The sequence below is a fragment of the Stegostoma tigrinum genome, chromosome 8 (assembly GCF_030684315.1).
Source record: "Stegostoma tigrinum isolate sSteTig4 chromosome 8, sSteTig4.hap1, whole genome shotgun sequence".
Lineage (NCBI taxonomy): Eukaryota > Metazoa > Chordata > Chondrichthyes > Orectolobiformes > Stegostomatidae > Stegostoma > Stegostoma tigrinum.
This window is the reverse complement of record NC_081361.1, coordinates 45410906-45433308: the sequence shown is the minus strand read 5'-3', so window position 1 is coordinate 45433308 and position 22403 is coordinate 45410906. Positions and strand designations below refer to the sequence as shown.

The 22403-nt window shown below is 39.0% G+C and overlaps 1 protein-coding gene across 1 annotated transcript in view; it reads right to left on the bottom strand.

Moving 5' to 3' along the window:
• Positions 1-21083, bottom strand: part of LOC125456316 (laminin subunit gamma-1-like) — a 67343-nt gene extending 46260 nt beyond the window's left edge. Inside the window, exons 1-2 of the mRNA XM_048539346.2 lie at positions 20754-21083; positions 1045-1233 (exon numbers count right to left, since the gene is read on the bottom strand). Coding sequence (XP_048395303.2) covers positions 1045-1233; positions 20754-20856 — 292 coding nt within the window. The 5' untranslated portion in view covers positions 20857-21083. The remainder of the gene's footprint in view (positions 1-1044; positions 1234-20753) is intronic.
• Positions 21084-22403: the final 1320 nt, after the last annotated feature.

The window sequence follows — 22403 nt, the reverse complement described above, 5'->3', positions numbered from 1 at the left end:
GAAAATGAGGATAGAAGTAAAGGAGGTTAAGAGGAGATCTGATCGATATGTAAGAGATTATGACCATTTAAATATGGTAGACAAAGTTGTTTGTGCAAATTGATGGCATAAGTGGCATGAGAGCAAGAGCTACAGGGCGATGTGAGGAAGAGCTTTTTATGATGTGAATGATAATAACCTGAAACTAACTGCCTGCAAGGATAGTAGAAGTGAAGACAATTAATTATTTCAAAAGGAGATGTTGAGGGCAACTCAGGGAAACAAACTTACAGGACTATGGTGCTGGAATAGGGAAGAGCAAGGGGATGCAACTGACAAGTTTTCAAGACAGAGACCCTGTAGGATTTGATGGGCTGAAAGGCCTCCTTGTGTTCTGTAATCTTTCTACCAGTCATGATCTATATCAGATAGTGCTGTGGGATGCTACCTATGTTATCAACATGTGTCCCTCTATCGATATGGTTGAGGAAACCATGTGAACTTTGCAGGCCGCAGACACGAGCACTGTTTGGCCCCAGAGAATCTATACACTCTGCACTGCACTGCTTTGGAGTTGTGCTATGTAAACAAATTATTTTCTCCCAAATTATATGTGCCATTTCTCTTCTGGTGAAAAACATCATTTTTATTGATGTAACTAACTTTGATTGCAAGGTTATTCTTCAATAAGCTAGACTTGGAAACATATATAGTTGCAGCTACAGAAATGGAATACAGTTCCATGACAAAGTGCATCTGAATACTTGACATCATACTCAGGCTTCACATTGCAGCAAAATGAGTGCAGGGAATTCTTAATTGTTTATATTCTCAAACAGACTGACGTCGCCAAATTATCTATGGAGATTGATAACAAATATGAAAGGTAAGGAAAAGAGTCAAGAGCTCAATCTAAATCTTTTAAGTTTGAATATAAATGTCTAAAGATGCAATTCTTCAACTACATTAGCTTAGCCTTAATCCCTTTAGGTCAAACGCTTTGACAGACAGCCCAAACAAGTCTAACATTATTGCAGGGCATGCATTCTATTTTCATGAGCTTACCTAGAGGGTTGCATCTGCAAGGCTGACACTGTCCTCCTGGTCTCAGAGGGTAGTGATTTTCCTTACATTTCTCGCAGTGTACTCCCTCCGTATTGCCAACACAGTTCAAGCAGCGTGTACCACTTCCAGTCTGTTGGTATAGTATGGGATCCCACTCACAACGATAAGCCCTGCGATTACAGTTGCATTCTGTGGCATGACAAAAAACCAGCATGAACAATGGTGTCTGCTAAGACCATTATCATCACTGCTAACTTAGACCGTTATATTTTTCATTTATATTTTAATAATGTCATCATGACAGTATCCATCAAAATGTAAAGCAATTCATTCGCAATAGAGGTCAAAGTTCACTTGACTGATTAAATACAAACATTTCTACTTGCACACGGGTTAGCTATTTTCTTGATATTATTTCAAATGCACAACATTATGTATAATAACTTGCATCTGATCATATAACTCCACACAGAAAAGATTGCGGTCGAATGTGTGACCTTTGACCAGTAATCCCACTGTATTGGCAAATGATCTGGTACAAAATAGTACGTTGCCTAATCATATAAATTTCATATTTAAGAAAATTAAAATTATGACAAATTACAAGCAAAACCCTAGCAGAACACTCCAGAAGTAATGAATTTTAAACATTATATTGAAAGTGAAAGAGGGTGGTCAGCATAAGACATCAGATCAACCTCACAACGAAATGAAATGACTTGGCATCAGCTCAGTTAGATACTCACATATCATTTTATCACAGAACTTACAAACTCAGAATTATTCATATGAAAAGGCTTATTATAAGTTAAAATAGAGTATTGTATCCAAAATGTATAATTTTAGAAACTGCTATTTTGTTTTTATTAAGAAACAACTTACACATTACTTTATCAAGAGTGTTTTATTCAAGTAACTGATTAATGCAATTTTTTTTAAAAGAATGTACAGTTTGTCTAGATAACAGTAATTGCAATTAAACAGTTATTCATTGTATGGAGGACTTTGAGACAATTTAATCATGTAATTAGGTCAATGCAAATATAAGATGGTAGGTAATGGCCTAGTGGTATTATTGCTGGACTGTTAATCTAGAGAGGCACGTAATGTTCTGGGGACTCAGGTGTGAATCCCACCATGGCAGATGGTGGAATCTGAATTCAATAAATATCAGTAAGTAAGAGTCTAATGACGACCATGAATCCATTGTTGATTGTTGGGAAAACTCATTTGGCTCACCAACGCCCTTCAGGGAAGGAAACAGCCATCTTTACCTGGTCTGGCTTCCATGTGACTCCAGACCCAGAGCAATGTGTTTGTCTCTTAACTGCCCTCTGGGCAACTAGAGATGGGCAATAAATGCTGGCCTAGCCAGTGACACTCCTCATCCATGAATTAGAAAAAATTCTTTATTAGATCCTTCTGTATTAGGGTTCAAATCAATCAATTTCCTGTTCCGTCATTGTTAGTCTTTATCCTATGATCAGTCATTCACTTTCTTTTTGGTCCTTAAACAATTACTACCGACACATTTCTCACTTTAGTGCCAGTCATCTATAAGATTGCACTTCGCACTGATCATCATATTGTGTGAGCTCTCTGTTGGAGATCTTGCCCACCTTTTCTCATGGTCGAGCTGTGGTAGAGGAGCACTATTTGGGAGCTGATCGTCAAACAATCCAAATGATATCATCCAACTAGATAGTCGTTAAGGCCAGTTAATATCCTTAATACCATCGGACCAGCATTAATCCTTCTAAATTCTTACACTCTTATATAATGGTCAGGACAGACAAACTGTGCAATGTCTTTGTTGCAGTTTTGGGACACTTTCAGTCAAGAAATAACTGCCTTACATTTGAAACTTAATACGATAAATGTACCGAACATTTCAGATTAGGGAGTTTTTAGCACATGCTATTAAGAGTGCAAAATAATAACCAAAAGGACTGCGGATACTGGCAATCAGAAACAAAAACTGAAATTGCCAGAAAAGAGCAAAAACAAGGTTGCTGGAAAAGCTCAGCAGGTCTGGCAGCATTTGCGAAAGAAATCAGAGATAACCTTTCGGGCCTGGTAACCCTTTCTCAGAACTGAATGGACCCAAAATGCTTAATCTGTCTTCTCCGGGCAGATGCTGCCAGGCCTGCTGAGCTTTTCCAGCAACTTTGTTTTTGCTGTTTCCTTCCCAGCATTTTCTGGTTTTGTTACTATTAACAATGCAGTTTTTTTTTAGTTATCCAATTAACTTACACAGAGATATCATTACATATCCTCCCCCGGAACAGGTGGGACTTTAATCCAGTGGTCACCCAGACCAGGAGTAGGGACACTACCACTGCACTAGTGCAGCTTATGTCAGCAATACTCCAGAAGATGACAGGGTCAAACTAATGTTCAAGGTAACGCCCGCAAGATGAGGAGATGGAAAGGACTGCAGATGCTGGAAGTCAAAGTCGATAAAATGTGGAGCTGGAGGACCACAGCAGGTCCGGACCTGAAACATCGATTGTCCTGCTCCTCAGACATTGTCTGATCTGCTGTTCTTCCCCAGTTCCATATTATATCGAGAGTGCCCACAATGTGGCACTATTTCTCTTCCAAATCAGAAACTCATTGTCATCGCAATATCTTTCACTTTTTCTTGTTTGCCTTCAGTTAGTCCCTTCCCACTTTATCCTTACTCCTCCTGAAGGCACTGCCTCATTTATAGATATAAACCTACTCACAGCATTCATCTTACAGCACCTAAACCATGCAACAATTCCTCACATGTGAAAGTAGGTACCAATGCCAATAAACTATTTGTCATGAGGGAATCAAACCTAAATCCCAGCCTCTACTGACCAACTTGTTGCATATATTTAACATTATGTTAAATCACTTTGTCTTCAATATTCAGGCACATAACACATCGGATTCAATTAACTAAATCTTGCTTCTTTCTAAGGGCTTTCTTTTTATTGATTGATTGATTTATTTATTATCGCGTGAACCCGAGTACAGTGAAAAAACTTTGTTTGCGTGCAGCACAGGCAGATCGTAGTAAGCAAGGATGTAGAGATCAGAGGTTGTAAAAAGACTTAGAGGCACACAGGTTACATTGCACAGGGGGTGCACTAGACAAGATCAGCGTTAGCAAGATCAGCATTATTTGAGACTATAAGTTTGGTTTTAATGATCTGCGTTTTTAAACAGTAACATTTGCAACATTGGTGTGAAGTTCTGACTGATCTTGCTTCAATGTCATTTTTTTATTCATTCATCAGATTTGGGTGTCACTGGCAGGAATAGCATGTATCACCCATCACTAATTACCCTTGACAAGATACTTTGTGCCAGATGTTGATCGATAATTACCATTAATATGGCAATTTTCACTTAGGCATATTATAAAACATCTGAATTTATCGCAATACAAGGTACCATGAGACTTAACCCTTTACTTTGCTAGTACCTTTATTGTACTTAAACTAAGGTGAAAAACTTTGCCCCTCCAACATGACTATCCCAGCATTTATTTCAAAGAGAAGATACTTGGGTAACATTTTTATGGCTCAAACTTTTACAGAATGAACAATGGCGGTTAAGATTTTTTTAACAATTGTAATGAGTAACTTGGTCCAATTAATTAAGTTAAATTTTTTTCAGAACTGTTCAAATGATTTGAGTGATGCATTATCATCAAAACTTTGCTTGGTGCTAATTGCTGTACTATTACCCACAGGCTCAGGAAACAACAAAAACACCAGTTTCTGAGTGATAGAATGCTCATAAATATTGTTGTAAGAAAATCTTTTCCAACTTATTTTTTCCTAATGTTTGCAATTTAAGGGTTGCAGTGACGTACGTCTATTAATGATTGAATTAGTAGTGTTACTCATAGCTGTGATTTGTAGCTTGAAACTTTCAATGGTTTTGTTTTGCATTCTAACACTGTAATATTACCTAAACATTTTATTCTTTATTTAGTATTTGTGTAACACATCACACATCAAAGCTCAGTGATTAAATGTCATCATGCTATTATTTAGCTGGAATCTGGATTTGGTATCTCAATTGACTTGGAAGTAATGCGTTTTGCAGTTTGTGACCCAGCCTTATTGAAAAGCAACCATGCAATGTTTATTGGGCACCTCAATGAGACACGAGACATGTACCATATTGCACACTGTTTAAATTGGACAGATCAGTTCATTAAGCACAAGCACATGCAGACACAAATAATACTCATCAATCTCAGAGCTCTAATTAGTAATTAGCTTCACTTTCTACATGCATTGATTCTCACTGTCCATCTTTAGAATGAATTGCCTGCCTTATGTTACTGACATAACATGGTGTAAAGCTGGATGACCACAGCAGGTCAAGCAGCATCAGAGGAGCAGGAAAGTTGACGTTTCGGGTCAAGACCCTTCTTCAGAAAATTATATTTGTGATACTTGTGTTTGCAGAGTAAGTTAATAACTATTAAGACAAGGAAGCTGCATTCTTATACATCTTTGCAGAGACCACTAAAATAGATCAAAATTACTATGGAGGAGCATGTTAATTGTCATTTGGCACTATTCTTTCAAATTGGTTTCAGTTTTAATACATGGTCCTAATGAAATTTAACCTGGCTTTTGAATTTCTCTAATGTATGATTTTGTGCTGCAAAGAACCAATAGCTAAAGCTTCCCTGCCCCTGGCTACAGCCATTCCCAATTACTTTCTTCAATATTATGACACGGTGGCAAAATTGCCCTAGATGAAGGCACGATTGTCAGTCTCAAATTCCGGTGCTCTGCCAACTTCCTATTGCACCATCAGGCCTTAACCATTCTTCATATCAATATGGCTAGTAATCACCCTCTGCATAAAAGTTGCCTAGATTAAAAAAGTCACTTCACACTTCTGACCCAATTCAGTCTTAGCCTGCATCATTGATTTATTGAAAAGGATCTTACTGTAAGGTTCCCTCAAAAAAATCTGTCAGCTGCCCAGATTGTCTATCTGTCTCCGTCCTATACTTGAAGAATGATCCCCAGTCTCAGGTTCTGGTGAAGTAGATGCAGGGAGGTCTGAGAGACACTTACATCCAAATCTCATTCCTTATCTCAATTCAACTGAATACTTCTTCCTTTCAATAAAACATTTCACAGATATATAATTGGATAAGAATGAATGAATAAGATAGTAGGAAATATTTGACCAAAATGTTGATCAAAGAGATGAGTTTTAAGAATGGCTTGAAGGAGGAAAAGAATGAGGAGGGGTTTTGGGAGGCAGTCCAGACCAAGGTTGATAGAGGATCATTGAGGAGCTTCCTGGAATGAAATTGACTGGGTTCCAAATATACAAAGTATGTTCTGCAATATTATCATGTAGACACTGAAGATACAATATCTTACCAGTCACATTCTGTAAATATATCTTAAAGCTAATCTGAATCTCACTCACAGTAAAATTATTGGGTCAGCTGGTATCAGGAATAAATGTGCTTTAATTTCTAGGTTTGCAAGTTGACAAACTTTCCATCCAATAAAATCTACTACTGTCTCCCAAGTATGTTGATGCATAACACAAAGAAACTAATCTTCAGCATTAGAAGGCCCTTTTATTCATCAGAGGATATGTAATAGCTGGCTTTAACCCTGGATTTAAAGCTGGCTTTAACTGAAAACCGTCCAGTCCTGACGAAGGGTCCAGGCCCAAAACATCAACTGACCTATGCCTCTGATGCTGCCTGACCTGTCGTGTTCCTCCAGCTCCACACTGTATTGACTTTAACTCTGACCATCCAGTTGGTAGCGTAAATGGCCGTATGGAGTTTGCATTCATAATCCTAACGCCTCCCTGAGGGAAAAAATCTGAACTGTGCTTTTGCTATAGGCACTCACCAAAAAGCAATGTGTAACTTCTTTAGAAGAAAAATTTGATTTATACAGCACCTTTAATGTGGCAATATGGCCCATGAGCTGCGCAGGAGAATTATCAAACTTAAAATCAACACAGAGCCACACACGTAACCTGTTTCCGAAAGGTTGGTTAAAGATATAGGCTTGAAAGAATACCTTAAAGGCGGACAGTGTATTAGAGGATCAGAGAGATTTAGGGAGAAAATTCCAAAGCTTTAGACTGAGGAAACTCAGTCAACAAAAACTGAAAAGGGGGATCTGATAGAGCTGGAGCTGCAGCACCACTGGGAGGTAGGGCCAGAGGCAGGTGATGGAGCAGAAGTGTGCTGGGGAGTGGAGAAGCACCAATCTACATCCAAAAGGCAGACTTTGTCCTTAAAACTCTTGCAGTTAATTGCAAGAAGGTGGCAAAAATGTACTATGGTCACACAAGCTTCTATAAGTAAGATGAACCACATACTGTAGCCCATGAATACACATAGAAATACTGCGGAGTACTGCAGAAGATGCAGACATTTGTTAAACATGTAGCAGTAAACAGCTAGCTCGGATCTACAGGGAAATGGTTGGAAATGTAACTGAATCTACCTCATTCAATTTCAAATTGTCAGTTGTTTGCAAAGCAAATATTTTATATATGCCACTGTACATAGAACAACACAAATCATATCACCACATCCAGTTCATCTATTTCTACTACAGCAAAAAAGGGTACCAAATGGTTGGCAAATTGAATTGGTCAAAGTGTTGCAATGGAGACTCCAGACTCCCCAATTTCTCAGATAATTCAAAACAGTGAACAGCTTGAGCACATCCCTTTTATTTGTTGAAAACATGGTCCCTATGTACAAATGCATTTTACTTCTAGCAATCATAAATAAGTCACGATCAATCTATTTTTCTTCCCTTATCTAGTCCTCTCCCACAAATATCCAGGTGTGGATTTTCAAAGTACCACTCAGTTGTGAGGACAGTATTGTGTCTCATTACTTCATGTATAGGCTGCTTCACCCAGGTGATATGTCCACAATACCGGCTTTTAAACAGAAAAGTTAAAAATTTATATCCTGGAATTGTTAAGGAGAAAGGTAACATATCTTTCCCAACGAAAGTTGTATACCTGCAAAGCCTCAAAAATTATTGAGTCCATCAAATGGAATTCACCAGTCGATAAATGGATAATATAAAAAAACTTTAAGTAATCATTAACCACGTAAATGTTTGATTGAAATGACTCCTACTCTGACATTCATCCTATTTTTAACATGGGCGTACAACAGGGCAGCTGTATGGAGATGATGACAAGTTGTATGAAAAAATGTTTACATTTGCCAGTTGCAACATTCAATCTCACAAAGATAAATTCGCATCAGAGTTTACTGCAAAGGTCAGTGGAATCCCTCGCAACGAGTTTAGTTGTAGATCAAAAGCAGTGTTGTGGATGCCCAAAGCACATCCTATGCACGAATAAGTTATTTAGGAGGGACATGTTTTCAGAACAATGGCTCTAATCTGATAGCATGGGAATTGGCACAGCATATAAATCAATTTTAAGAAGGGATTGTGTGAAGGGTCTTCCCTTGGATATTGTGACGACTAGCATGGTTTCATTACTGGATACAATCCCTGTTTAAGATACAGGCTCATTAAATACAGACATAATTACCAGTTAGGAAGTGGCTTATTAGAACATATTAGGCAGATAAAATAATTCAGTTACTTACACTATTGAGTTTTAGATTTTCAATTAAATTCATAGAGTGAGAGGTCAATGAAAATATTGCTCTGAGACGAACTGCTTAATAGTGAACATTGAGAATTCTGAGGCCTCTGTCCCCATTCTGCAATTGTCTAAGTGGTTATGAAATAACAGCACAATTAATTTAACAAACTTGGTCTTACCATTAATTTTAATGGAGGATGGAGCTGCAATAATTAGCCATTTAACTTACTCAGCAACTATCCCTACGGAGCAGTGGAAAAGTCCCATGAAATCATGTCATTGTCATATGTAATGACGCAGTCACATGTGACATCATATCCTAGGATTTCCACTCTATATTAAGGGTTAAAGCCTAGATTTACCATTGTCACTGTTACCATTTTCAGCAATGCCAGCCCCACTGGCCAGCAGTCAGCTTCCACTCAATAACAAAGTCACTAGATTAGGCAAAATAACAGCATGCTTTAGACAGCATGCGTGAGATGCTAAATTCTGAATTTGATGATGATTTGAAATGGATCTGTGTGATGACAGTAACATTTCATTCTCTAACATATGCAGCAAAAGACATTTCATACAATAATAACCCATACATCAGTTTCTGTCCAGTTGGGATGAAAAAAAAATCAAAAGAACTGTGGATACTGGAAATCTGAAACAAAAACAGAAATTGCTGGAAAATCTCAGCAGGTCTGACTGCATCTGTGGAGAGAATTGAACTAATATTTCTGGTTCAATGACCCTTCCACCAGTTCTGAAGCAGGGACACTGGATGCAAAATTTCTGATTTCTCTCCACAGGTGCTGCCAAACTTGCTGAGCTTTGCCAGCGAGTTCTGTTTTTTTTCATATTTCAGTCCAGTGGGAGTTTATTGAAAAGCAGCCTACTCATATGTTATCCTGAGTTTGGTATGTTTCTCCCCAGTTCTTTGCCTGGTAAAGCAAACTTGAATTGTCTGGAATTTAAACTGTTTTTTACGTCCATGAAAGATAACTTTGATTAAATGTTTTGTGTGCTGTAAAATGAAAATTACAAATATTGGCTGAAAATTGGTAATATCCCTAAAAGCTATTTTGCAATGCCAAGGTAGTCAATGAGGTTATTAATGTCCAGAACTCTTTGAGAATTATGCTTTTGCTTAAAGATGACAAAAAGCCCAATAGATAAAGTTAGAAACCCCTATTTAATATGAGAACTTTATGGAAGGAAGTAACAGCAACTCTTAACATACAACAATGTAAGGGTTTTAAGATCCACTCGGATGGACTCATTGGCCGTTGGTTTATTTTCCGACTTTCACCTAAATGTTTTCCGGAGTCAATAACAGTTTACAACCTCAAATTAATGTCAATGAGGCTTGAACTCTTAACTGTCTGGCCCAGAGGAGCAAGCGCTATCAACAGAGTAATTGCTGCAGATTATGTTTTTGAGACTTGTTCTAATTTTCTCCCAGCCCACCAATGGTGTAACTTTTATCTTGAAAGATACAAACAAACCAAATAAATACGGTAATCAGGACTTCTGTGTTGATCAACTGAATGTGGTTGTAAGTAGGTTAATAATGTAATGTTTTATTTTTTACACTTGCAATCATCTAGTTGTACAAGAAAGGATTTGCTTAAGGCATCTGGTTCTTACAAATATGACAAGCTGGAATCAGAGTCAATGCTTGCACTCAATACTTGCAAAAACAAACTACAGCCAAATCTCATGAAATGCTGCAAATGCCCCCTTGCCTTTTTATTCGGGAAGCCTCTGGACTTGTTTCTGCAAGTGATGGCTCTGCTGTAATTATAGGATCCTGCCCTACCTAGTTTCAAAGGCTACTCAGGGGACAGGGCAGCTGCTCAGTCATTACAGGCATGGCTCATTTACTATTCATCCCAGACGTGGTCACTGTTAAGAAGAATAAACAAATTCTGTATGTTTGACTCCAATTGTGCCGACCGCCCAGAGATAATGGGTATCATTACAAATATGTTCAAATGCTTGAATATGTTCATGCAAGAAGATATGCATGAAAGACATTAAATACAACGCATATATTTTAAAAGAATGTCACATGGGTCGCTGTCCTTATGAAGAAGTTTTTCTAATTAGGAAGAGAAAATCCTTCAAAAGTATGTACTATATTCAGTTTACATGTATACTTCCTTACATATCTTTGGCAAACTTGGAAAGACTACTCTCAGTCTTTTCATCTAAGTCATCAATACTGATTGTAAGTAGCTGAGCGCCCAGTACTTGTCCTTATAGAACTCTACTAGTTACAGACAGCTAATATGAAAATGCACGGTTTAGCGCTACTATTTGCTTCCTGTCTGTGAATCAGTCTTCCATTCATGCTAATGTATGAGCCCCAAATCCATAAGTCAATATCTTGAGAATTTATCTTTTATATGGCACGTTACCGAGTGCCTTTTGGAAATCCAAATAAACTACACCTACTCTTTCCCTTTTAGTATACATATTTGAGCAACTCTTAGTGCATTTGTCAAAATAATTTCCTTTTCATTAAGCCATAAAAGAATTTGAAGACAGTGATATATTGTGATAGACAACGTAAGACTTCAGTTATGATTTTAACTTATTCAAAACTCATGCACTTTACATTGAATTAAATGAAGCTAAGTCAGACTTTTGAACTTCAAAGGGGGGCAGAGACATGACTGATACAATGAAAGCCCTATGAGTAAAGTAGATCTGCAAAACCACTTCAAATTAAGTTGCATGTGTAGGACAGAAGGGAAGAAAACAACTTTAAGGTTAATACTAGGAATGCACAATTCACACAAAAATTGATCAAGACAAGAATGAACTTTCTGTTCCAGCAATGAAAATAAAAATCCTGATCCCAGTATATTGATATTGCACAGTGTATCGATTGTCAATAGGATCCCTCCAAATAGGCAGTGTGCGCATTCTCATCCCAAGCTCTTAGCTAGGGTGGCAATACTATCAGCTCAAGTATTCTTGGTCAAAGGTAATAAGAATCATTCCAGAATTTTGATCCCAACCATTGTTCATAATCACTTTATACTGTAGACATCAGCTAAGAACAATAATGACCATGCATAATGACTCGTTCTATAATACCTGTTAAGAACTTTGGAACAGGAATAGACACTCAGGTCCTCGAGCCTGTCTCATCATTAAATTAAATCGCAGCAGACCAATTTTACATCTCCCACCACTTTAATGTTTCAGTCCCATACTTAATTTGCCAACTGAACCCTAAGTAAAGTCATTCAGTCATACAGATTCTTTGGCCCAAACAGGCAATGCTTACCATAATCCCAAACTGAACTAATCCCATCTGCCTGCCGACCCATAACCCTCCAATCATTTCTTACTTGTGTACTTATCCAAGTGTCTTTTACGCATTGTAACTGTACCCACATCCACCACTTCCTCTGGAAATTCATTCCACACATGAACCACTCTCTGTGTAGAGAAAATTCTTCTCATGTCTTTTTTTAATCTTTCTCTGTTCACCTTAAAAATATGCCTCCTGGCTTTGAAATTTCCCACCCTAGGGAAAAGACATGTGCCATTCTCCTTAGCTATACTCCTCCTGATTTTATAATCTCTATAAGTCACCCCTCAAACTCTTATATTCCAGTGAAAAAAGCCCCAGCCTATCCAGCCTCTCCTTAGAACTCAAACCCTCCATTTTGACTGTTACGCTATTTGGGTTTCAAATATCCACATGAAGAAACCTAACCGCTGAAGCAATTGACTTTCATTCTCCAATATTTCTTCTTGTATATTTTATTTGCAGCATGCATGCAATCTTATGTCAGCACATGTTAGTAATCCGAAAAGAGGAAATTGGAAGAAAGAAACTATGATATCTTTCTAATAACATAACGGTTACAGAATAAGATTATAAACAACCAACAGAAATGCATTTGTTTTTCTCTACAGATATATAAATATAACATTGAATGTTTACTTCATGTCTGTTTCCTCAGAGCAATTTGCTGTTGGACATATTATTACCAAAAGATATTCCAGGTGCTTTGATGCTGATTCAGCTTTCAATTCCCAGACTGGTATGTGTCTGGGCGGTTTGTGACCGATGTTGGGATAAGTGAAGAGAAATGTTGCTTACTCAGTTCCAAATCAGCAAGTAGGTTTTGTAAGACATGTTTGGAACTGCTGTTGCGGCCCAGCTACCTGATGTCTACACTATTAGCACCGTCATCACACAGAAAGGAAGGGGAGGATAAAAACAGGGAGGCAGAATAAATATTTTACAATTGTTGTCAAGCCACTGGATTGTTGTGGTCCATATTACCTCACTACTATGGAAATTGCTAAATAATCAGCCACACCCATTGAAAACAACACATTTTCAGCACAATAGTATTGACAATGAAATCACCAAGGAAGGCATGCCATCACTGCCTGTGAATATATAGGTAATCTACAATATTATATATTACATAATATATGAAATACCAGGCCTCCACCTCAATATGTCGAAAGTCAAGAAATTCAGAAATTGAAGTTTGGGCTTTCATAGCCTAGAGTGGACAGCAGAATTACATTGAGTGCCTTCTTTTATGAGCATAGAGTTACAAGTAAATAATTAGCAATTATTAATTTTTTTGGAAACCTTGAGTGCTACATAAAATGGGCATGATCAATTCTCATGCCTAACAGCATGGAGCTCTCTTTCTCCCACATAGAGATTACCTGGCATGTGTCATTTATTGGGTGTGGCTAAGGTTCAGAAACCAAAGCGTCAGCAGTTGTATGCCTTGATTTGCAATTGTTCAGAGCACAACACAATTGGGCTTTAACTGGTCGCACTCCTTTTATCCTTAATTATTTGGAGGGATTTCTATTTAAGTGATTATTTTTGCAGGAGTCACATCTTTGGATTGGAGACCAGTAGTTAGTGATGCAAGAGATTTTCTTGAAAAGAGCTTTAGTATGGATTTTAACTGGCAGGTGGACACATAAGAGGGAGCGAGGGGGGTAGAGATAGCAGCATAACTGACATCAATGAAGTCCGCAAGGGGAGTCTGGACAGTTTTACCATCCCTAAAAGCCAATTGGCTATCTGAAATGCAAATTCTATAGCTAGAACCAAGAGAAGATCAGGAAGCCCATAAAGCAACCAGCCACTTAGGTAAAGTTGTGAAGTCAGATGAATGATGCACAGTCATTTAGGGGTGAGAAAGAGAGCAGAGCTGTGGGGGTAACTGCAACCATGAGGATATCAAAATTGCTACTGGGTACAAACTAAGCCAGTGGTCCCATGCACATTCACCTAGAGTTCATCTATGTCAGGTGGGTCCCTTAACCAGCAGCATGAAAAAAAGTTAACATTGTAATGTAAATTAGTTCAAATTCAACTGCCCTCTGCCTACCTTGTATCAATGACGTGAAGGTACCAATGTTGGACTGGGTTGGACAATGTCAGAAATCACATGACACCAGATCACAGCCCAACAGGTTTATTTGATCACACAAGTTTTCAGAGCCTCAGTCCTTCTTCAGAAGAAGGAGCGGGGCTCTGAAATCTAGTGTTTTCAAATAAACCTGTTGAACTATAACCTGGTATTGTGTAACTCCTTATCTCAAGCAAAGGAGTAAAATTTGCTTAAAGCCAAACAGAGGTACGCATCAAATTCATTCACTAAATTGACTTCACTTAGGTACCTGCATGCCCTTCCATTGTGGTGCATAATTGCATTTCATTGTGCAATGAATTTTACTTATTCTACACATTTTCCTACTTTGTCAGTCAGAAAGGAGTTTATTGTCTTTTGGCCTGTAATGCTCTTCTTCCTTGATTTCTTACTTGAAACCAGGGTTTTATGATCCACCAATTTTTTAATAGAGTATTCAACCAATGATTTGGTGCAAATTGGCTGTGAAGTGTATTTACTGGCAGGAACTTTTGCTTGATAGACCAGAAATGTTCCTGACTAAATACCATTCAATTTAGATAAATTGCAAATATGATAAAAAAAAGTTCACATTCACTGTGAATTTTACAGAATAAGAAAATTGTGATAAATAGCTTCAAAGTTCAGAACTAGGAGGTCTGAAAATGTTCAAACTATGTTCCAGTAATCATATCACTAAGCTTTTCGATAACCTTAAACTACCCTAAGTTTACCTCAAAGACAATTTTATGAACTTCGGTAGAAAATCTGAGATAACAAGGTGTAGAGCTGGATGAACACAACAGGCCAAGTGGCATCTTAGGAGCAGGAAAGCTAACGTTTTGGCCCTAGATCCTTCATCAGAAAATGGGTCTGGACCCAAAACAAGAGCTTCCCTGCTCCTAAGATGCTGCTTGGCCTGCTGTGTTCATCCAGCTCTACACCTTGTTATCTCGGATTCTCCAGCATGTGCAGTTCCTATTATCTCTGATAGAAAAGCCCGTGTTTCTTGTTCATCCCTAGTTTTGTCAGCCACCATCTTGAATTGCTGCTTGAGGTGTATGTACACCCACAATATAATGTACACAGCAAATCTTGTTTAAATCCCTCGTTTCTAAACATTCTAGCACTGAAAATCATTGTGCATATTGTTTTCAATCCAAATCTCAGTGATTTTCCAACATTTGTAAACTCTACCTGTACGAATTTCCTACGCAAGTAATTAAGAGCAAAGCAGAACAGCTAAACAGGTGTCTAGCCAAGCATTAGATTCTCATTTGACTGTCGCTCACATTCATTTGAATTTTCTCAAATATACACCACTGAAATCTAAAAAAAATCCCCAATGTGATGTGAAAAGATAAAAGGGAAAAAAAATTCTGCAATTTCTCTGTAGACCTCTGAGTTTTCAGGAATATGGATATGTGGACACTGAGTAATTTACTGCCGTCTCCAACAGTTCTATTTCATGTGACAACTTTGCCTGGAGTATGCCAAGCTACAGGTTATGGACTCAGCTACATATGAATGCTTTCAGCAATAATTAGTGAACAATAGGTGATATGTCAGGAAGGATAAATTAAATTGGAAAGTTGCATTATATTTTATCTCTTATTTCTCAGATTCATTTTCTTTGATTCCCTTTTGCTATCTTATGTCAATGTGTGGCCTAACTTTGATATTGCTTCTAATTGATCCATAACTTGAGTATCAAGGGATTATTGATTATGGGAGGTAAGGGCAACAATTCTAATCTGCCTTTTCTGTGCCGCACACCGGTTGTGATTACTAGGTAAGAACTAGGGACTGGAACCTTGTGGATTCTCCTAGTTCAGGGGCATTGAGACTAATTGTAACAGTCTAACCAGGATTCACACCCAAGACCACCAACTTGCCAGTTACAAAGCATCAAGTGTGAGTTTGCTCCATATCTTGTCAGATTGGCAAGATTCAACCCTAGTAAGATTACAGAATAGATCATATCCATCTACACAATATATACAATGTAACGAAGCCACATTGTACAGCTCATAATTGTCTGACCGTTGAGTAACAGTCTATAATTTGAATAATGCACATCTGCTAGTCACTAGTCATACATTTAAAAAGGAAATCACAGGTAATTTTGAGACTTTTTTTGATCTAAACTTCTTTCATGTGAATGGCTGACATCAAGCATCGCAGATTGGAACTCCTGGCTTGCTTCTCTTTGAGAGAAATGTTTGAAAAGGCTATTTTCAGAGTCTCTATCAATGTTTGCATCTTTAACTGGTCAAAACACTCTTGAAGATAAACTAATTTATTTGACAAATGGCAGGTAGATCTATTCATAATATTCCACCTTATTTTTAATTTATTCATTTTCTAAACTACTTGAATGAACATTGATGTGACGGGAAACCAGTGCAAAGTTCATGAACTCTGTCCTAGTCGTTTATTACACCTCCAGGCAACTTGCCAGAGTTTTGTAAAGCATTAATGCTTCAGAGCCCAAGCAGCATAACATTAAACATGATCTGTTCAACAGCTGCCCCAGCTCATTTGAAAGGTGCCTGGTGCACTTCATCCCCCATTCGATGTACAGCAGGTGCAAAGGAAGCAGCACTGCTTCACTTTCACAACCAGCTGTATTCAAAAACTGAGAGACGTGGAATGTCTGCATGTTTCTGATCGGATTACCCATCTTTAAGACTTCTCTAGGTAGACTGATGAACCACAAAGATATGGGCTTTCAAGAAATCACTTTGTTTCTGCTGTCTGCTCTCTTGGAGTCATAGAGGAGTAAAAGAGGCATGATGGGATGTCTGAGGCTGTGAATACATCTTCAGTTGTCACTCCCTAAATTAACCACTGGCAGATCAGCTGAGCCAGACAACCTGGGCAGCAGCTAACAAGAAGAACCATCATCGATTGTTTCTCAGTTGGAGGTGAGGCCACCTCAAGGCTGGCAGTTTCTGCAGTCGGTTTTCATGTGGCTGAACAGGTTGATTCTTGGCCTGTTGACTTTACCCATGAGTATTCCAACATTCCAAGGCGCACAACTTAAAATGTTCTGGCTTTGACCACGAAGATGGTGGCACGGAAGGGTTATTTTCCCCAGGCAGGAGAAAGTAGGACAATCTAGTTTTAAGACACCTTTTCTAGCACCACACCCCCATTCCCTGTTTGGGGTGACAGGAAGGTATGCTGAGGACTGTTCAGTCACAAATGCTGCTGTCCAAAGACAGCTCTGTCCCAATGTATATGTCAAATAACCTTCATGAACCTGTTGCCTGTGTGTACAATACTGACCAAGAACTCTCAGGTTCACCAACCTCTATCACAACTGGAGTCAATGGGAATCAGGGGATAAAGTCTCCGCTGTTGGATTCATATTTGGCACAAATGAAGACGGTTGTGATTGTTGGGTGTTAATCATCACAGCTCCTGGACAGCTCTGTGTGAGTTCCTCAGGGCGGTGTCCTAGGCTCAACCACCTTCAGCTACTTCATCAATGACTAAAACGCCATCATAAGGTCCGAGATGGAGACTTTTCCTGATGATTACACAATGTTCAGCACCATTTTGAAACTGCCCATCTCCATATGCAACAACACTTTGAAAAATTCAGGCTTGGGCAGTTAGGTAGCATGCAACATTGATATCATCAGGCAATGACCACTTCAAATAGAGAGACTCTAACCTTTTCCCCATTGCTTCAAATGGCATTCCCATTGCTGAATACCACACTTTCAACACCCTTTGGGTTACCATTGACTAGAAACTGAACTGGACCAGCCAGATAAATAATGTAGCAACAAGAGCAGAGATTTCTGTGGGGAGTAACTCAAATTTACTATTATGAGGGGGCATAATTTTAAGGTGATCGGAGGAAGGTATAGGGGAGATATCAGAGGCAGGTTCTTCACACAGAGAGTGGTGAGTGTGTGGAATGCGCTGCTGGCAGTGCTAGTGGAGTCAGATACTTTAGAAACTTTTAAGCGGCTCTTGGATAGGCACATGGATGGCAGTAAAATGTAGGGTACATTGGTTAGATTGATCTCAGTAGGATAATAGGTTGGCACAACACCATGGGCTGAGGGGCCTGTGCTGTGCTGTACTGCTCTATGTTCTATCTTTTTTAACTCTTAATCCCCAAAGCCTGTCTTCTATCTACTAGGTACATATAAAGGAATAATACCCTCCATTTATCTGGAGTAATGGAGCTCCAAAGACAAACAAGAAGTGATGTCATCCAGGACAAAGCAACCTGTTTGATTGGCACGCAATCCACAATTTTCAAAATTCACTTCATTCATCATTGATGGACAATGATGCCAGTCTGTACTATCTACAAGATATACTGCAGCAACATAGTCAAGGCTTCTCAGACAACAACTTTCAAACATGCAACTGCTATTACCTAGAAAAATAAAGACATCAGATGATCAGAAGCACCACAACCCATAGGCCACATGCCATCCTCAGTTGGAACTGTATCACTATTCCTTCACTATTGCTGGCTCAAAAGTCCTGGAAATGCCTTGCTACCAGCACTGTAGCTGCACTGACACCCTATGGATCGCTGAACTTTCAGAGGGCAGTTCATTAACACTTTTACATTGCAATGAAGGATCACCTAACCAATATGCCCACATCCAAGAACAAATCAAAATCCACCCTGGTCCCATCGTCAGCTCTCTATTGCTACAAGTCTTGACAAATGGACCTAACAGAACTTGTTCATTACTTCATTTAACATAAGTTCTCTCAACGTTCAAATGATTCTGTCTAGTTTGTGATCCGATTTCAGTGATGTGTTGAGCCTCAGTTACAATGAGCTCTTCGAGGTTTCAGCCTTCTTCACCTTCACAGCCAGACTTCCTTTGTCTGTTCTGTCATTGAGGACATTTGGACTGTACTTTGCCGAGCACCTTCCCTCAATCTTGCTGTCATGGGTGTCCCATAGGAGCAAGGAGCTCCCGAAAGCATCACTCAAGCAACCATTGAATTATATAAGCCTCTCCACCATGTCAAAATGGAAATCTAAAGATGGACCAGTGTGCAATTGTGCACTCACAGGCTTGAGTAACATGAAGCCTCAAGCCAGGAGTAGCCCCAGAAAGTGATTCCTGCTCTGCATCTGTCCTAAGAGCAATCCCATCGCCTGCTTTTTTCTGACAGATACATCTACAATTCCTCCTGCTATTCCTCTGCCCACACGAAACCTGTACCCTGATTGAGTTTACTGAGGTTGATAATGCAATAAAAATGAGAGGGGGGAGAGCTTCAAATTCCTTGCAGTGATGATAGCTGACAACCTGCCCTGGATTTCCTGCGTAGATGCAATGCTCAAGAAGGCACACCTCTTCTTTCTCGTGTAGCTTGGAAAATGTGGCATGTCCAAAGGCCCCATACTAACTTCTACAGATGCACAATTGAAAGTAAACTGTCCGGGTGCACAATGACCTGGTATGGCAACTGCTGTGCCCAGGACCGTACGAAACTACAGAAGGTGGCATGCACAGCCCAGACCATCACAGAAGCCAACCTTTCATCTATGGACACCATTTACCAGCTCACTGTAGTGGAAAGGCTGCCTACATCATCAAAAACCCATCACCCCCTGGTAATGACCTCCTACAACCTCCTCCATCAGACAGAAGATACAGAAACCTGAACACATGCACCAGCAGGCTCAGGAACAGTTTCATCCCAGCCTTTATTAGACAATGAATGAACTCACTAGCCTCAAATAATGCTGATCTTGCTAATGTTGATCTCACCTATCGCACACCCTGTGCAATATAACCTATATGCCTCTGTTGAAGTCTTTTTGATCCGTGTACTATGATCCGCCTGCACTGCTCATAAACAAGGCTTTTCATTGTATTTTGCTACACATGGCAATCAATCAATCAATCAATTAATGAGGAAAAAGTAATAGGCCTGGTAATGTAGAGAAGTATGTTGTGACCTGACTAGTCACAGATGAATGATATTTAAAAGACAGTATCAGTGTCTGAGACAGCCCTTCCTTGCAGTGTTTATTAGCCATCCAGCACTGGGCTTGTTCACTTATTCAATTAAAACAGTGTATTGGGCCTCTAACGTTTTGCACATCCAGGAGGTTTTCACCTGCCTGCAATGAGTGTGTACGACTGACAAGATATCCAGTTAAAATGGCAATGGGTAGGAACACTTAAGTGACATGGACACCATAGTCAAATGACTGCTGTTTTGGACATATGGTCATACTCTTGACATTGAGGAGGTACGGTTAGGACCAGAGTTCATGTAATTCAACTCCATATCATTTCAGTAATAATTGGGAAAGCAACGTGTCTGCTTATTTTATACTAAACAACTAATTACACTCCAAGTTTATCTGTTCAGATTTTTCCCTTCTATTTCCTTGCATTTTAGCTCTTCCAGCTCCCAGATACAGAAAATGAGAATCTGGGCCGCTCCCAGTACTGAGTCATGAGGCTCCCTTTCGAGTGTAAAAAGATCCTAAACAATGTAAAATCCTAACATGGAATGACTTCATACTCAGGTTGAATATATTATCAAGCAAGGTCATTGTAAAGCAGAAGGAGTACAGTGACATACTCCTGAACTTTATTTTGTTCACAGATCATTCACAACTCACTCAAGATTTTGAATTTCTAGTTGAAGTACTGAAAGATAAGTATAGAGACCTACCTATATATCTGTTACCATTCCAAACGTAGGTGCCGGACACTGAGGATGCAATAATAATAATAAAGCTGTAACCAACCAGTGCTCTTGAGAAAAATGTATTCATCGTTAACAAAAAGCTTCAATCTCTGCAGCAAGTTAATAATCGACGTTTATTGCAGGAGAGGGAAGGTTGACTCTGAAAGTGTTTAGACTGTCAACTTATATTACTTCTCTGCTTGACTAATTCTGACACATCTAAGAATCCCCTGCAAGCAATCCAATGGCAACCAATGTGAATCAGACATTAACAAGAGCCAAGCCCTCACTAATCAGACATGCCTTACTCCATCATTCAGAACCGAACTTGACTCTTGTGAAATATCAAGCCCTGCCCTGCCTTGCCTACCGTTTCTGGAAAAATGCCAAGCATTTGGAAGATACCAATTCAGAAAAAGGTAAATGCTCCCAATGTTGTCTTTGCTAAAATTTCAAGCCCTGTCTCCTTCAAATATAACAATGAAAATATATTTGAGTAATTGCAGTAACTTACTACCTATCTGTAGAAGTGGCCTTTAAAAGGAGAAACAATTAAGGTTAGTTCAAGAAACAAAGTATTCATACAATACGTGTTCAAATAACATAGGTAGGATTTGGATTCTGGCCAAAATAAGAATTTCTTTTCTTCACTCTTTCATCCTGAGGGCACTGATTCATGTGTAATACGATTCACAGGCATTAGACACCTTTCTCTATCTCACCAAGCAGCCAATATGTGAATGTGGAGAATGAATGCTGACATACGGAGAGGATAACAGTGGATGGGGAGGCAGTATCTCACCTGAACACTGTCAGAAGTAGCTATTCTGCTTTATGCCTTCTCATGTAATGGATATTAAGGTTGTTCTTTTTATTAGTCAGTCTTGGGATGGGGCCATTTATTGGCAAAGCTGACCTTTGGTAGCCACTCTGAGAAGATGATAATGGTGGATCATCTTCAATTTGATCCCATTTAATAGATCACTTGAGCATTTTTCCAAACTTATTCTGGCTTTGTTGGCTGGATCAGCATTTGTTGACCATCCCTAACTGTCCTTGAGAAGGAGGTGGTAAACCGCTGCAGCCTGTTTGCAGTAGGTACATCCACAATATTGTTAGTGAGAAAGCACCAGGATTTTGACCTAATGACAATGAAGGAATGGTAATATATTTCCAAGTCAGAACTGAGAGTCACATAATCTGATGCGGCACAGCGGCCACACACAGGATAAACCGGATAAGAATAGTAAATTTTCCTCTTTGTCAAACTCTACAGTGCCAGTTGAGGTTTGTTTTGAAGAGCTAACAGCTTCATGCTACTCTTTTCTTTTGTCCTTTTGGTGAGATGTTAAATAGAAGGCTTCTCTCCTGCTGCAGGTGGAGCTGACAGATCTATTGACTTTGATTTCATTATCTGAATTATCACCCGAGACTGCCATGGACTGAAATGGCTTTTAAAAAGGACCTAAAACACTAACTTAAACTGGCCACAGGAATCAGCTGACCTACACAGGTTTATCACGTTTCATGAAACCAATATGGTTTAGACAAGAACAAAATACAGAACTGTGCATGCTGGAGAAACAAATAAAACAAAACAGTAATTGCTGGAGAAACACAGTAGTTTCCAGCTCT